General features: G+C 32.5%; 1 protein-coding gene and 1 long non-coding RNA gene across 2 annotated transcripts; one reads left to right on the top strand and one right to left on the bottom strand.

Annotated features, from left to right (window-relative positions):
- Positions 1 to 7,141: 7,141 nt before the first annotated feature.
- Positions 7,142 to 8,665, top strand: LOC143609931 (scopoletin glucosyltransferase-like). The gene is made up of 2 exons (XM_077084547.1): positions 7,142 to 8,094; positions 8,179 to 8,665. The coding sequence occupies exons 1-2, from the start codon at positions 7,157 to 7,159 to the stop codon at positions 8,663 to 8,665; spliced, it is 1,425 nt and encodes a 474-aa protein (XP_076940662.1). The 5' UTR covers positions 7,142 to 7,156.
- A 5,528-nt stretch (positions 8,666 to 14,193) lies between these two features.
- Positions 14,194 to 16,111, bottom strand: LOC143609927 (uncharacterized). Its single transcript, XR_013149498.1, has 3 exons — positions 16,062 to 16,111; positions 15,394 to 15,717; positions 14,194 to 14,648 (listed from the first exon to the last, which is right to left on the bottom strand). It is a non-coding gene; the product is annotated as an uncharacterized LOC143609927 (long non-coding RNA).
- Between the last annotated feature and the right edge of the window lie 542 nt (positions 16,112 to 16,653).

The following is a 16,653-nucleotide window of genomic DNA, read 5'->3' on the forward strand; positions in this document are numbered from 1 at the left end:
GAAAAGGCAAGTCCACCATTGTATATAACTTTAATAATTTTTTAATAGGTTTGTAGAAGTTTGTTGTTGTGGAAAAAAAGTAACGTTTTTGAAAAAAGTTTGAAATCTGATGTTGCGATTTGTGAAGGTGTGTTGTTGTGGATGCTCTAAGAGAGTACCACATGTTATCCTGCTTTACACGTATCTTTTTCTCCTTCTTTGTTTGTCTGGGATAATATCAGACATTCAGACGTGTGTGCTTTCTCTCTCTTCATGACCATCGGTCCCTGTCTCTCTCTTCACCACCGCCTGAATAAAGCTTTCATTTGAGTTTCTGGCGTAGTCGTTACAGTCTCGATTGCTTGATTGGAGGTTTCCATCCATGTAGTTACAGACGGACGGTGGTTGCCCTGCTGTTGTCGGCGGCTTTGTGGCCGTCAACGCCGCCGTAGATGAAGCCTCGAATACCGTCGCACCACCGCCTTCATCCTCCTGGTAACCGATGTGTTATGAATGAATGTTTTCTGATATTTGCTTATGATGGTACCTGAGAGCATCTGAACATAAAGTGGTTGTGGTTCTTTCCCAGGGCGATGGTAATCATGGTTTTGCTTGCATTAAAGAAGGCTTCATACCCGGACGGCATCTGCTTCTATGTTTTGATTTCTGATTTTCAAGTTATTGCATTTTTGGGAGTCGTTCTTTGGTTTGGTTGTATCAATTGTCTGTGTAAAAATTCTAGAAAATTCAATTCATTATTTAAATACATCTAGAACATAGAGAATAATTGCGATTAGTTCTACCATATTCACTATTCTTTGTACTATACCAATTTCAAACCAACATCAAGCCCGAACCTTGGGTCATGTGGAAACAATAATTAATAATGTTAATGTGTAGTGAAAAGTGGTGCAAACGATAATTTACGCGAGTACTGGAACTGGAGAGTGCAAACGTGAAGGCTTTGTTCCGAAGGGATCAAGCATACATAAACTCGATGTATCTGGATCTTGCCGAACGGATTTAAGAAAGCACAAGAGATCGACCGAATAACAAGTAAGAATACAAACATGTCAAAGGCTTTGCACAATGTTAGATAGACTCATGTTTTTTTCATAGAATAAATAATATTAACGCATAGTGCTAACAAGTGATGGAAACGGTAATTCACACAGGTCTTGGAACTCGAGGGTAAGAACGTGAATGTTGAGCAGTAAAGGGCTCAAGCGTACATAAACGTGACAGCTCTGGATCTTGCAGAATTTGATATTAAAACTAGGAATGTTTTTATACAACATTGATTAGTTATTCAACTGATTCGGTCTGCAAATTGTTAATATATATGTTTTTTTAGTAATGTGTAACTTGAATGCAAAGTATCAAAGGTAAGGTAAAAGTATATAATAAAACGATTCTTAAGCTTTTATATATATATATATATATATATATATATATATATATATATATATATATATATATTATTGTTTGAGGCTTTGAGCTTTAATATGTTTGCAGGTTCTGTTCAGTGCACTAGCAAGTGTAGAATTGGCCTCTAAACCTCTCCAAAGTAGGTAATTATCATGAACATATTACTAAGTGAAATATGGCCGTAAATAGCAAAATGTTTAGATGATCAAAGAAGCAAAATGTAGAAGACTCATCGTTATTGTATAGTGTTTGATTACCTAACAGTTTTGGTGCTATAATTATCTATGTATTTCTTTTAGGCTCTACCCACAGTAACATGCGGGTCCAATGGGGGATGTTACTGTTCCATTTCACACACGTAGGAGACGGTGCTCTATTCTCAAGCGGCTGTGTGGTTTCATAAGATCTGATTTTCTATGGCGGTTGGCGAGCTATGATGGGAGGGAGAATATGTTTCCTTGGAATGTTGTTTAATTTCGTTTTTGTTTTATTTGAGTTTCGTCTTAGTTGTTTCGTTTGATTTTTGTCTTAAGAATAAGGTTTATGATACAGTTTCACACACCCGCGGCGGGTTGAAATTCTAGTTTTAAATATAATTTAAAATGCAAGCAAAATGTCAACTTCTAAATTGAAACCAAATAAACATGTCTTTTTTTCTTCTTTTTTTTTTTACCAAATTGCAAATATCATTAAAAATTCAGTTCAACTTCAATGTAAATTTTACATATCTCAACTTCTAAATTAATTTAAATTCATCAGGTAACTCAGACATATAATAAGGTAAACTGGACTATATTAACAGGTATTCTTGACGGGTCATTGAGAATATTGCAAATCTAATACCCATCTTAAACCCGTAGAAAAAATTAACAGCATTCTTAAACCCGTCCCATACCTTAGTATCTCGAGTATTACCCGTCCCATATGTCTCGGATTTCAGATTGTTTTTTTTAGAATAACTTATCAGCCATGTCTATTTACAGTGTTTTAAAAATCACTTTTTTTAGAATAACTTATCAGCCATGTCTATTTACAGTGTTTTAAAAATCACTCTCGTATTTTTTTTTTATTTTTTTTTTAAATATAGGTTTTTCTAGACAAGCATTTGTGATATAAATATTTTATTTTCAACTTAAATAATATTATTTGTATATGCTTTTAGGGGTGTTCTTCGGGGGGGTTTTCGGGTCGGGTTCTTCGGGTTTCAAAGTTTTAAATCTTGACCCGAAACCCAATTCGAATCTCTTACGGATTTTTCGGGTTCAGGTAATTCGGGTTGGGTTAATCGGGTTTCGAGTATTCTATAAAACAAAACAAAAAAAAATTAAAAAACTACAATGCTAAAATTAAAACAACATATTATTCTTTGCTCGTAAACAAATAATTAAATAATAAACCAACATAACTTGATAAAATAATTCAAAAGAAGAGTAAAACTAACTCGAACCCTAATCATCTTCAATCGGATGTGATTTGGTTGTTCGATCACGGTTGTTATTAGTAATAAATGGAAAACATAAATTAACAATAAATAATTGATCTATAATAGTTGCAATGACAACAACTGGTTAGGACCAAATTTTGAAAACGTTGGTGGCTAACACTAAGCCAATTATACCTAAAAGTATATTTAATTTCAAACTAAAAGTTTATTCGGGTTGATCCACAACTTATAAATCAAACCCGAGAACCAACCCGAATTAATTTAGTTCGAGTTCGGGTTTTTCGGGTCGGGTTAGTTCGGGTTCAGGTACGTGTTTTCTCAGGTTGGGTTTCGGGTTTCGGGTAAAAGTGATAGCCCTATATGCTTTAGTTATTATAATATGACTATAATGAAAAGAATGTGGTTTCAGTGTTAAGAAGTTGACCATCGTGCAGAAATAGTAGGTCAACAAATGCTTGCTGCCTCGTACACTCTTTTCACTTTTCACCTTTAGTTTTGTCCGTAATAAAAATTTATCATATACGCGCTTCTTCACCAACATCTTCTCGATCCTAGCTAGCTAAAAAGAAAATCTCATTGTCAATACTATCGTCTTCATAGTTAACGTATCTTCCTCGTGTCAAAACTATGGCCACATGTCAGGTTGTGATGTTATCGTTCATGGCTTACATATTCATGATACTGATGGGAGACATGATCTGATGACCGTGCCCTTGAATACCGATTGAGCAACAACTTGTTTATTTTTTGTAAGGCTCTAAATGAGACTAGGTTTAAGTACTTAGTGACGGAGTTGTTTTGAAGGAAAGATTGAAGGTAAAACAATCATCGGTATAAATACTTAGTAAGAAGTATATTTGGTTTGTAAATAACTAAATATACAAATTTTTGAGAGAAAATAAATATGTGAGTCTCATCAATAAAGTTGATGGAGTGCCTTAAATCAATTTTGCAATATTCAAACATCAGCTTTTTAATTTATACAAAAATATTTTAAGTTTTTTTTTTAGTTAAAAGTTGAAAATGAAAACTCCAAAAATATATTGTTTTGTTGAGTCTTTTGGTTTTTAATTATCACGAGTCACGACATTTTAAAGTTTACATAATTTTCACACTTATCGAGGCGGATTCATAGGTTTAGAAATTAAGCCTCATAGTGCGATCTTAATTTGAAGTGTAAATGTGTAATGGAATAGCTTATTTTTATTTTCTTGTATTACTCTAAATACTAATTAAAATATGATAATTCTAACCGGTTAATTTTGATTTTTGATCGCGCCACTGTGAATCAAATTATGGCACCCAAACACCACTATTCGCTCGACATCACCACACTATCGCCACTACTTGTTGAGCTGCTAGTCGTCGTATTGTGCTCGTCTCTACATACCTCAAGTATTGATTTATCATAAAGGTTCAACTAGCATAAATCTCTTCTTTTGTTTTTACTCTCAAACGCAATTTTGAAGAAACAACAACGGGTGAAGACATTTTTTTTTTCAAACGACAACTTTCATTAAAAGAAAGCAAAACTGGCAAAGAGCTAGCACCAACAAAAAACGAACAACTAAAAAGTGAAGTTACACTAATCAATCCAACTTAAAGATTTAAAGGACTACCTATTTTTAATCTAACGAAAAGCCAAAGACTTGAATATCCTCCTTCAAAATGGAGACCCAGATCACCTTGTTGTTAAAGATGGCCTCGTTTCCTTCCTTCCAAATTCTCTAACAAGCCGTCATGACAATACATGAAACACCTTGTTCTTTCTAAGCCTTAGCTGGACCGAGTTATGAATCGAAAGATCCCGGGCCAAAAACCCACAAATATGAGGGACCTTGGAGGCTTGGACCATGCACTAATAAAGGGCCTAATACAATTGGGGACCGGACAAGAAGTAAACAAGTGCATGGCATTTTCAGTAGCCGCGCCACAAAGACGACAGCTAACCGAGTCGATAGGTATATGCTAAAAAGCAAGACCCTCCTTGATAGCCAACCGATCCTACTCCGGTTTCTAAACTAAAATGTTGACTTTTTTTAGAGACCTAATTAGACTCCACTTCATAACGAAAGGAACATTTCGGCCAAAGGCATTGAACAACGCCTTTTTCCTCTAGGCGACCGAGAAGGTCCGGGGGTGGTCTTCTAAGCAAACCCATTTATCTTTATGATCCGTGACACTCACCTGTTGGAAAAGATTGGACAAGTTATTCACTTCCGAGTCTTCAATTGGCGTTAACCTTCTTCCTTCTTCTTTTCCATCACCAAGACCAACATGTAACTTACACCTGATCAACAAACATGTGATTGCTTGAAGTCTTAAGTAGTTCAAGAATGTGATGATCAGAAGAATACTCAAAGAAAAGATTGGAATGGACAGAACATCTCTAAAAACATAATTCGAATAATTTACCAACAAATTATCCAGATGTTTAACCTGACCCTATCATCAGGTCCTTAAATTAGTGTCTCGACCACATTACACAATTCAGGTACAAATAATATAAATAAGAATTTTAGGACTGAATATCAGTATGTCCACAAGACATTAATTCATACGATAAGATTTTAGTAGCACACATACGAAATTGTGACTTCATCATTACGTTGATCACTTTGTTATCAGATTTTTTTGCTGATTTAGGTGGGTTGGAGAAAAAAAAAAGTGATTTTAGGTAGTGGACTAGAATTTAATTGCTTTTAGGTAATCCTCCATCTGAGATGGTGGATTACATGTACACGCAAGCATGCTTTCCATGTGTGTCTCCAAGTCGGATGACATGTCTACGGGTAATACACGTGGAATCCTCTATCTGAGATAGAGGATTACATAAACTTAGTTTACCAACATTTACCGTATGGAATCTCCTTTTTTTACCTCCTAGACACGTGTCACAACCCCTGAAATCCTCTATCTCAAATAGAGGATTGTCACACAAGGAATATATGCTAATAACTCTCGTGAATGAATTGTATTCAACCCTCATAATCAGTAAATGTCATATTTGTACCATAAAAATGTATTCAGCTTTCTCGTGAATAAAACCCTTTTTTATGAGTGAATTATCTGCATTGGACTTTTAAAATGTAACCCTAGAAATACTCCATCTTTACATTTAAAGATAGGATTATAACTATTTTTCACACACTCTTAATACAATATTAATTAACTTTTAACGTCAACGAATATGTTACATTTACGTGGGGCTAAGATAAGATAAAAATAGATTTTATAAATCCTTCACTTCATTAAAAACAATAAAATGTAAATTATCGTTTTTAATGTAATGTATTATATTAAAAATGAAGTGAAGGATTTAACTATAAAATCTATTGTTATTTTATCTCAGCCCCTAACTAACTATACGTAAATGTAACATTTTCGTTGACATTAAAAGTTAATTAATATTGTATTAAGAGTGTGTGAAGAATTGTTATAATCCTATCTTTAAATGTAAAGATGAAGGATTCCTAGGGTTATATTTTAAAAGTCCAATGCAGATAATTCACTCATAAAAATGGGGTTTATTCACGAGAAAGCTGAATACGTTTTTATGGTACAAATACGACATTTACTGATTATGAAGGTTGAATACAATTCATTCACGAGAGTTATTAACATATATTCTTTGTGTGACAATCCTCTATTTGAGATAGAGGATTTCAGGGTTGTGACACGTGTCCAGGAGGTAAAAAAAGGAGATTTCATAAAGTAAATGTTGGTAAAATGAGTTTTTGTAATCCTCTATCTCAGATAGAGGATTCCATGTGTATTATTCTTTGACATGGCATCCGACTTGGAGACACACGTGGAAAGTATGCTTGCGTTTACATGTAATCCGCCATTTCAGATGAAGGATTACCTAAAAGCAATTAAATTTTAGTCCACTACCTAAAAACACTTTTTTTTCTCAAACCCACCAAAATTAGCAAAAAAGTTCTTGTTATCAAGTCTATTATTATAGCGATAGGTTTAGATGCGCTTGGAAAATAAATCAATCTATTGACGATCCAGTTTAAACTTAACTATCTCATTCGATTTGATTTCGACATTTACATTAGATTTTGATATTCACGTCTCTTTAACATTATTTTATGATATATAAGTCAATCAAGTCATAATTTATTTAAACAAAAATGAATTTACCATGTTAATATTAGAAAATAGATGTATCATTTTGTCCTCTAAATCAGGCTTTATATATTGTTATATGAACATAGGCATACACTCACTACTTGTCTACTTGGTCAATAAAGGCCTGCTTCATCTTCATCTTTGATTTCTCTTGTTCTTGCTGTAACTATGACCACATGCCATGTTGTGTTCCTCCCTTTCATAGGTTACGGCCACATGATTCCGATGGCCGACATGGCCGTACTTTTTGCCTCTCATGGCGTAAAAACCACCATCATCACCACCCCATCAACCGCTCACCGGCTCACCAAATCAATCCAGAAAACCATTAACTACACGCACCAAATCGAACTTCATATCATCGAATTCAACACAGGAGAAGCCGGTTTACCTCCGGTATCCGATAACCCTGATCAAATTGATTCTGATGAACTCTTATCCACATTAATCCAAGCCCTCCCAACACTTCAAGAGCCATTTGAGCAATTCATTGCAAAATCCCAACCAAATTGTATTATTGCCGACATGTTCTTTCCATGGACAACCGAAACCGCAGCCAAATTTAACATCCCGAGAATCGTGTTTAATGGAACCGGATTCTTCGCCCTGTGTGCATCTCATGAGACAATGACGCTTCACAAGCCGAATGCTTCTTCTGATTCGGAACCGTTTATTGTCCCTAATATTCCTCACGAGATCAAGTTAACTCGAAAACAATTACCGCGACTTGAATCAGAAGGATTTAAAGTCTTCTTGAAGGTGTTTATACAATCTGTAGAAGCTGAAGCCAAGAGTTATGGAGTTATTGTTAACAGCTTTTACGAGCTCGAGCCAGAGTATGTTCGCCATTATCGTGAAGTTATTAAGAGAAAAGCATGGCACATAGGACCGGTATCTATATGTAACAAGAATGTAGAGGGTAAGCTCGAAAGAGGGAAAAAATCGACAATCGATGAGCACGAATGTTTGAAATGGTTGAAATCAAAGCCATCCGGTTCCGTTATTTACATAAGTTTTGGTTCCATAGTGAAAGTTTCAAGATCTCAACTTTATGAGATCGCTACGGCACTAGAAGCATGCAATGAAAACTTTATCTGGGTCATAAGGTGTTATGACTGACTGATTGTATCCCTATATATAGTTGATTAATAATACATTATAATTTACGGAATTTTTTTATACAATATTAGGAACGATGAAGAGACGTTGATTCCAGAAGGTTTCGAGGCGAGGATAGCAGCAAAAGAAAAGGGGTTGATCATAAAGGGATGGGCGCCACAAATGCTGATTCTAGATCATGAATCGGTTGGAGGGTTTATGACGCATTGCGGGTGGAACTCAGTGTTGGAAGGTGTTTTAGGTGGGGTGGTGATGGTGGCTTGGCCGGTCATGGCGGAGCAGTTTTATAATGCAAAACTGGTGACTGATGTTTTACGAATTGGAGTTTCGATTGGTGATGTGGAATGGAATCCAGCTTCCTTGTGTGATGGTGTGAAGAGGGCGTCGATTGAGAGGGCGGTGGCGACAGTTATGGGTGCACAAGAAGGTGATGCTATGAGATTGCGAGCTCAAGGTTTGAAGGAGAAAGCAAAAGGAGCTGTTGAAGAAGGTGGATCATCGTATTTGGATTTGAATGCGTTTGTAGAAAACGTAAAATCTTTCAAATCTAAGGCATGAGAAAAGAAAACGTATTTTTATTTTTATGGCCTAATAGATTATTGATTATGAAACAAAACTATTTCCATGTTGTATCAAGTATTTGGTTGAAATATATAAGTATCAAAAAAATGTATTGGTTTTAAACTTATTCATTTCATCATTTAAGTTATGAAAAATATAACGTCCAAAAACATTATACATTGACTTGGCAAACATTATTCGCTAGCGTATATGGATAAAACTTTTATTGGCCAATTTATTATAAGCAGAAATCATTTTGAGCATGTACTTATCTCATAAATCATAACAAATAACCTTATTTTTTACACCAAAAAAACATATATATGTAATATGTATAAAAAAGTTTGTGCCCCAAACCATATGTGTCCCGCCCGATGGTACGGCTCACACACCCTCCGAGCATCCCTACAAAAAAATCAGCCATAGTAGGTAAAACGTGTGGTGGAAAATTTGTATATAAATACCTATAATCTCACTTATTAAAGCATGTACAAATGTAATATACAATACAAATAAAAGAAAATAGAACACTTTATTTCTTTATTTGACTACAACCTTGTTTTCAGCTGGAATATTAATTTGAACTAGCTTTTAAACCCGTGTATTATACGGGATTTTTTCAAATGATAAAAATATACGGTTCGTTATTTGAAATACAAAAAAAGTTAACCATGTAAAAGAAATGAAATACATAGTAAAAACAATAATAAGTTTAGAATCTTAAATTTACAAATTTGAGAAAATCTTTTTATATACAACATTCATAGTTTTATCATAAGTATTCTCTTCATTATCCAATATCACAAATTTAAGACCACATTTGCAATTACGCAACATATAGTTGTCTATAGGAAAAAAATATGACACCTAGGTACAAACCAACCCGGGAAAGAGATTGTCATCGGCTCTTGTTACTCGTCATAACAAAGCATACATAAAGCAAAATTTGTCTTCTATAAAATTTTGATTGGAAACTTATTATCAAACGGAGTTAAAGTAACTCTATGTATAGCATGACATTTGCCAATGTCATTGCCTGATATTTACCTCTATAACCCGATTACCAAAAGACTTACTATAAACCTTATTCCGTTACATAATCCATTCTTCTTATCAATATTTAGTAGTAACATAACCGGGACACCAACCTTCGATATATGTTTTTATATGTTATTTTCAACTTGGCTAAGATGATATGTTAGCCAAGTAAACTATCCAAGTCAATGAAATATAATACAGTTAACCATTTTAAATATTGAAAAAAAAATCAGATTATATAATGTTATTTATTTTGTAAAATTGCTTTGGTTCGGAGCTTCAACCCTATATAATTATATTATATTATTTATAAAAATAAAAAAGTATAAATTCAGAAATTATATTTATTTTTTCGAATTGAATATGTGATCAATTATTAATTAAACCTTTTAAACAGAATGATAGGTTTCCAAATAAAGTGGATAATAACCCGATTATAACTCATGGACGTCAAACCATTTGACCCATAATCTATTTATAGTATGGATTAAGGAGAAGAGGTAATAGAAATTAGGAGGAATGTAGTTAAGACACATCATCCTCATTATTTTTGTTTATTAGTATAGTAAGATGTTGAGAAAAAGAAACTAAACGTCATTAGAGCTGACCAACGTAACGCGTCAGGAATTTTATACATGCGAATCTACAATCTGACATATCAAAGCGTGTGCAAAATTGGTTTTCATAGCAAAATATATTTACCTTAATACAACTTCGTTTTCAATAAAATTTATATTGAAGAGTTAAAAAAAATTTAAATAGCTGTATATTTGGAATTTTTAAAAATATTAACGAATGAAAATATTATTTGAGAAACATATTAAAAAGAAGTAAATAAAAATTAAACATCATAGAAGTTAACATGCATGTACAATGCAATAAAAAAATTTGTACATGTATATCTAGCATCTGACCTATGAAAGTACGTGTAAAATTCGTTTACGATACCTAAAATAAAATAAAATACTTCATTTTAAATACAACTCTGTTTTCAATAAAAAAAAATCTATGTCAGAATGTTGAGAAAAGATAAATATAGTTGCGTATTTAAATTTTAAAAGAAAAATTATTATATAAAAATAAGGGGAAGGTTCATGTGTATTTTAATCTTAACATGAGAATGTAGAAAATAATACCAATTCTTAAGAAAATGAGAATGTAAGAAACAATATCAACTACAATACCAATATACATAAACAATGATTTGTAATAACAAAGAAAGAAACCTAAAAATTACAACAAAATAATCAAAATCAAGAACGAAATAATAACAGCAAATACCAACAAATACTTATAACTACAAAAGAAAAAATATAATAATAACAACAAAATATAAATCAGCAAATACTTATAACGTCTCATAATCGATAATTAGCAAATACGAACAAAAAATAACAACAGACACCTATAAAAATAGACCTAATAATAACAACAAATTAGTTCTCACTGTTTACATGTTAAAAATAAAATATATTTGATCATGTTTCATAAAAATAAAACTATCTGAAGATAAATGAGTTAAAAATATGTATTATTTATGGCGTAAGACACTCCGTCATCTCATCATATCAACCATTCTCTAATGCAATAACATCAAGAATAACATTTTTTTATGTGATAATAAATAGCAAAGTTATAACTTTTAAGTAAATAAAATTGTATCATCCTCTCATGATGTCGTAATCGTCTTCGCCACCATCATTATTCGTTAATATTGTCATTATCATTGTTATTAAAATTATAAGTATAACAAGAAAACACTCCATCATCTCATCATGTCAACTGTTCTTACTTTGATGGAATAGTAAGGTTGTTAGGACATAAAATATGAGTTCAATGTTTCAATTCATATAGAATGTAGCATGTAGTATTTTGTTCTAAAAAAAATCATCATGTTAACATAACTACAATATTGACCTGATGGGTTCCACGAAATATTTTTTCCTCGGTGATGGGTTCTCGTATTCTGTCTTTATACAAACACGTTCGCCAGTCATAATCAATCAAACGTTCAAACCTATATTAATTCAATTCTATTATTGATTTCATAACCAATAACTTAAACGAAATCTATGGACAAGGGTTGTCAAGGTTTTAAAACCCTAACGTTTATTTGTTTGTGAATATAGTTTCATGCCTATTTTGAAATAGATGTTACTCACCAACTCATAAACACAAACACAATGATGAACGATGGTAATAAATGACGGAAAAGAAGAGGAAATGTCAAGAGCAAAGAGAATAAGGGAATAGAGGAGTCATCCTTGACGAGATGGTGGTGTAATGACGAGGAGAGAACGGAGTGGAGAGTTGATGGTGAGATTTAACGGGTTTGTTGAAGATTTATTATATATCACATTTATTATTATTATTATTATTATTATTATTATTACATAGTAATTATAAACAATAAACTTATTATGACTATACTTATATTTTAGTGGATGCTACTTATAATGAAAAAGTTTAGAAAATTATTAAATTACCCATTAAATTATCTACCATGAGATCTAGTGAAAACTGAAAAGTATTCAATAATATTAAAATATTATATTATTTTAGCGGGTGCTACCTATGATGATGCATAAAGTTTAAATCATCAGTAAACGTTTGTTTAGTAGTAGCATTTTATAGTATTAAAACTAGTTTTTAGCCCGTGTGTTACGTGGGTTTATTTAGGTTTTTTTACATATTATTTTGAATATACAATGATTAATTAATTACTTAATTATAAACTACGAACCATTTTACTGAACAATTTAAACCACGTAATATTGATTTTTTTTTGTTATATTTCAAAGTAAATACTTCCCAACCACTAAGCAAAAAATTCTACTCATATAATGGCTCTTTTTTCATACCCAGCTTACCATATTCCAAGCAAATAGTTCATGGTATATATTAAGGGTGGCAAACCCAATCCAAATGGATTGTTTTCGGTTAAGATGGATAAACTTTAAAAGTAAAATGGGTTAGGATAGATCATAAAAATTCTTCAAGTGGGTCAGGATGGGTTGGAAATATACAAATGAGTTTCATTCATAAGTTAAAATGGGTCCAAACAAAATATCCAAGTATCCAAAATTTATCTAATTCAAAATACCCAAACTATCACGTGCGAAACAAAACTCATCCGAAACCCAAAAAACGATCAAAACGAAACAAAAACCCCGAACTGACTAAAACGAAACAAAAACGAAACTGAAACGAAATAGAAAAACGACCAAAACGAAACAAAAAAAAAACGAGAATGAAACCGAAAAACTGGCCAAAACGAAACAAAAAAAACGAAATGCAACCGAAAAGCTAACCAAAACTAAACAAAAACACCGAATCGACCAAACCGAAACAAAATTGAATCGAAATAGAAAAAGACCAAAACGAAACAAAAAAAAACGATATGAAACCGAAAAGTTAACCAAAACGAGACAAAAAAAATCGAAATGCAACTGAAAAGTGGACCAAAATAAAACAAAAACACCGAACCGACCGAAACGAAACAAACACACCGAATCGACCGAAACAAAACAAAAAAACCAAAACGAAACTGAACCAAAATAGGAAAACGACCAAAACGAAACAAAAAAAAGCGAAATGCAACTGAAACCTGACAAAAAAAAACAAAAACACTGAACCGACCAAAGCGAAACAAAAAAACCGAAACGAAACTAAACCGAAATAGAAAAACGACCGAAACGAAACAAAAAAAACGAATTAAAACTGAAAAAATGACCAAAAGGAAACATAAAAAAACTAAATGAAATTTAAAAACTGGACCAAAACGAATCAAAAACACCAAACCGACCAAACGAAACAAAAACCGAAATAGAAAAACGACCAAAACAATACGAAAAACCGATATGAAACCGAAAAACTGACCAAAACGAAACAAAAAAAAAGCGAAATGCAATCAAAAAGCTTACCAAAACGAAACAAAAAAACTGAAACGAAGCCGACCAAAATAAAACAAATGAATCAAAACGAAACAAAAAAAAAACGAAATGAAACCGTAAAAACTAACTAAAAAAACAACATTGAAACCGAAAAAACCGAGAAATCAAAACCGAAATCATTGAAACCGAGCATTTACCGAAACCGACCGAAATGAAAAAAAAAACAAAACCGAACCGAAAAAAACCAGCGAAAAACTCGAACCTGAACCGGTACAAAAAGTTTTTTTTTTATGAACGAGGATGATGGGGGAAACATTTTAGTTATTTTACATTTTGCGTTTTTTATTTATATTTTGAGTTATTATTTTTTTAATAGTTTTTTTGAATATTTTTTTGAGAGGTTTTTAAAACCCTTTGTATGTCAACCTTCACTTGAGTCAAGATGAGTTAGTTTTACCCATCTTGACTCATATCCATCCTAACCCTCTATTTTCAAAATCCATCCTGACCCTATATCCATCATGACCCATACCCATTCTGACCCATCACCCAAATCCAACCCAACCCACTCTCATTGCCACCTCTAGTATATATGCATTATTTTATATTTCAAATAACAAAACAAAGTACAACAAAGATAGTAATTGCTAAGTTTAGTCGACTCCCAAGTTCACGCCATAAGTTAATTGACCAATTTGATCAAATAAGTTCTTCATCTTATTGCACATTTAAAAAATACATCTTGAGAATCATACACAACAATATTTCTTGATTTCTATCAAGATTGTCATCACCTACTGAATGATTTTCAGCAATAAGGAATGCATCAGAAAATGTTTCAGTCCAAACAGGGTTCTAATCAGGTGTACTCCCGGCTATTGACTTCTTTAATTGTTTTAGAGGCGGTGAGAAAATTGTGTGAATTTGTGGTTTGATTTTTCTTTTCAGATAGTTTAGAACTCCCACTGCATCCAATTTCTCATTCTTTACCAATTTCATTCTTGCTCTCATCACACCTAGGTTTGCATCCACCATGTTGGATGAACTTCCTATAAACAAAAGAACACACATGTAATATAATCATTGCGATTATTAAAATTTAAGGGGGAACTTTTAAATTAATCAAATAACATAAGTCTTTGGTAAATACTGAGCGCTAGGGTACCAACAAATCATCGGGTTTTTTTAAGTTTTCTACAATTCATTACGTGTACTGAACTTCGGGCTTGCTCATTTGACCCGTTAAATTTATAAACATTTATAAAAAACCTATTAAACTTATAAAACACTTACAGAAAACCCCTTAATAAAAACTTCTTTTGACCTATTTGTTATAATAATTATTTAGACCCATTAATAAAAATGTATTTTGACCCGTTAATTAAAATCTTTAGTTAAGACCTAAAAATGAGAAATCTTAATTTAAAACCCCCCCCCCCCCCCTCCCAAAAAAAAATATAATAATAACTGATTGACTCGTTTACTAATATTGATTCACAAAAAATGTTGTATTTGACTTGTTTATTAAAAATGACAAGTTTGTGACCTTTTTACTCATAGTGATAAGTTTAACATGCTTAATAAAAAACGACAATTTTAACCTGTTTACTAAAGTATAATTTTGACATGCTCAGACATAAAATGCTAAATTCGACTCGTTTACCAATGCAAATTGACTATGAAACCCGTAACTTTCCTCCCAAATAAAATAAACGTGGTCTGTAAATTGATGAAATCACCTAAAAAAACCTAATATCTGAAAACACGAAAAATATAGACAAAAAGAGAGCTTACAGTGTTATCTTTGCTACCTCTTACAATTAATATTCATCTAGAGCTTGTTGTACACGTATCTAAAGATAACACAACATCAGTGTGGCCAGAAAAAAAATAAGAACATGACATCCAGCAAAGAACATACACTCGGACCTATAAAAACACACACATTAGAATACAATTAAGCAATCAAATCTTATGTTAAGAAAAGAAGCATCTAATAACAGTTAGTAAATCAACAGATGGATCTAAATCCTTAAGTCCAGCTTGACATATCGATTTTAACGTCACGAAGAACCCGCCAGGCCCGATTGTGTCACTCCATGGTGAATTCACCCTTCCCTGAATAATACGAACACATATTATTAATTTCAGAAATCAAGCTGCAATAAATGAGCATCTATAAAATCAAACGGAACAACAAATATAAAACTTCGTTAAAATGGAAATGGGTCAATCTGGTCTAAAAGAGCCTAGACTGTACTTTCAACGCATAGAACCCTACTTTATGCAATAAATAAACAAATATTAATAACGGAACTATACACAGTCTGTAATCAGCATGTTACAATAGTTTTTATGATATCAAGTCAACTAATTAATAACCAAAAGGCCATGTTTTACATCAATGATTATTGTTTATTTTGTTTATAGAACTTGTTAACATATATACATAATGAACACACCCGGGAAGACGATAGCAAATCCATCAGCTTGTATCAATCAAAGAAAGATAGACTTAGAAACTGGGATAGAAAAAATATTTAAATTAAAAGAGCCCAATGGAGTGATTATCTAATGCATTTGCTAACACAAAAATCAATAAGTTACTATAATACTTGTTACATTATCATGTACTTTAATAACTCTAAAGAATCTCAAAATACTCCAATTTCTCTTCCGATTCCAATGCTTTGTGCATCCATACTTGTAGACAAAAAAATTGGTTTAAGATTTTAATCTATCTTCCGATTCTCACTGAATGTCAAATCCTCATATCACTATCATAGAACCCCCAATTCAAACTAACAATCATCACCAAGCAGATATATGGTTCTTAATCAAATTAGAACGGAAATTGAGAGAGATGCGTACCGGAAATGGGTTGGATTTGAGAATAGAATCGTCGTGGACCTTGCTGGAGACGCAATCAAGGTTGTTGTAAAATAGAAGAGATCTTAATAGAGTTGAATAACAATTGAGGAACGTCTCTTAACAAATCGATTTATTTTATGATGAATTAGAAGACTTATATGGTTTGTAGTCAGATGAGAAGGG

Source organism: Bidens hawaiensis, unplaced genomic scaffold (genome assembly GCF_021521415.1).
Source record: "Bidens hawaiensis isolate Kalapana, Puna unplaced genomic scaffold, B.hawaiensis_p1.1 tig00020769_1, whole genome shotgun sequence".
NCBI classification, from domain to species: domain Eukaryota; kingdom Viridiplantae; phylum Streptophyta; class Magnoliopsida; order Asterales; family Asteraceae; genus Bidens; species Bidens hawaiensis.

Excerpts from the sequence above, each read along its gene's own strand:
- LOC143609931 (XM_077084547.1), top strand. The coding sequence starts at position 7,157 with ATGACCACATGCCATGTTGTGTTCCTCCCTTTCATAGGTTACGGCCAC. Across the intron at positions 8,095-8,178 it reads AACTTTATCTGGGTCATAAG|GAACGATGAAGAGACGTTGA; the intron begins GTGTTATGACTG and ends ATACAATATTAG.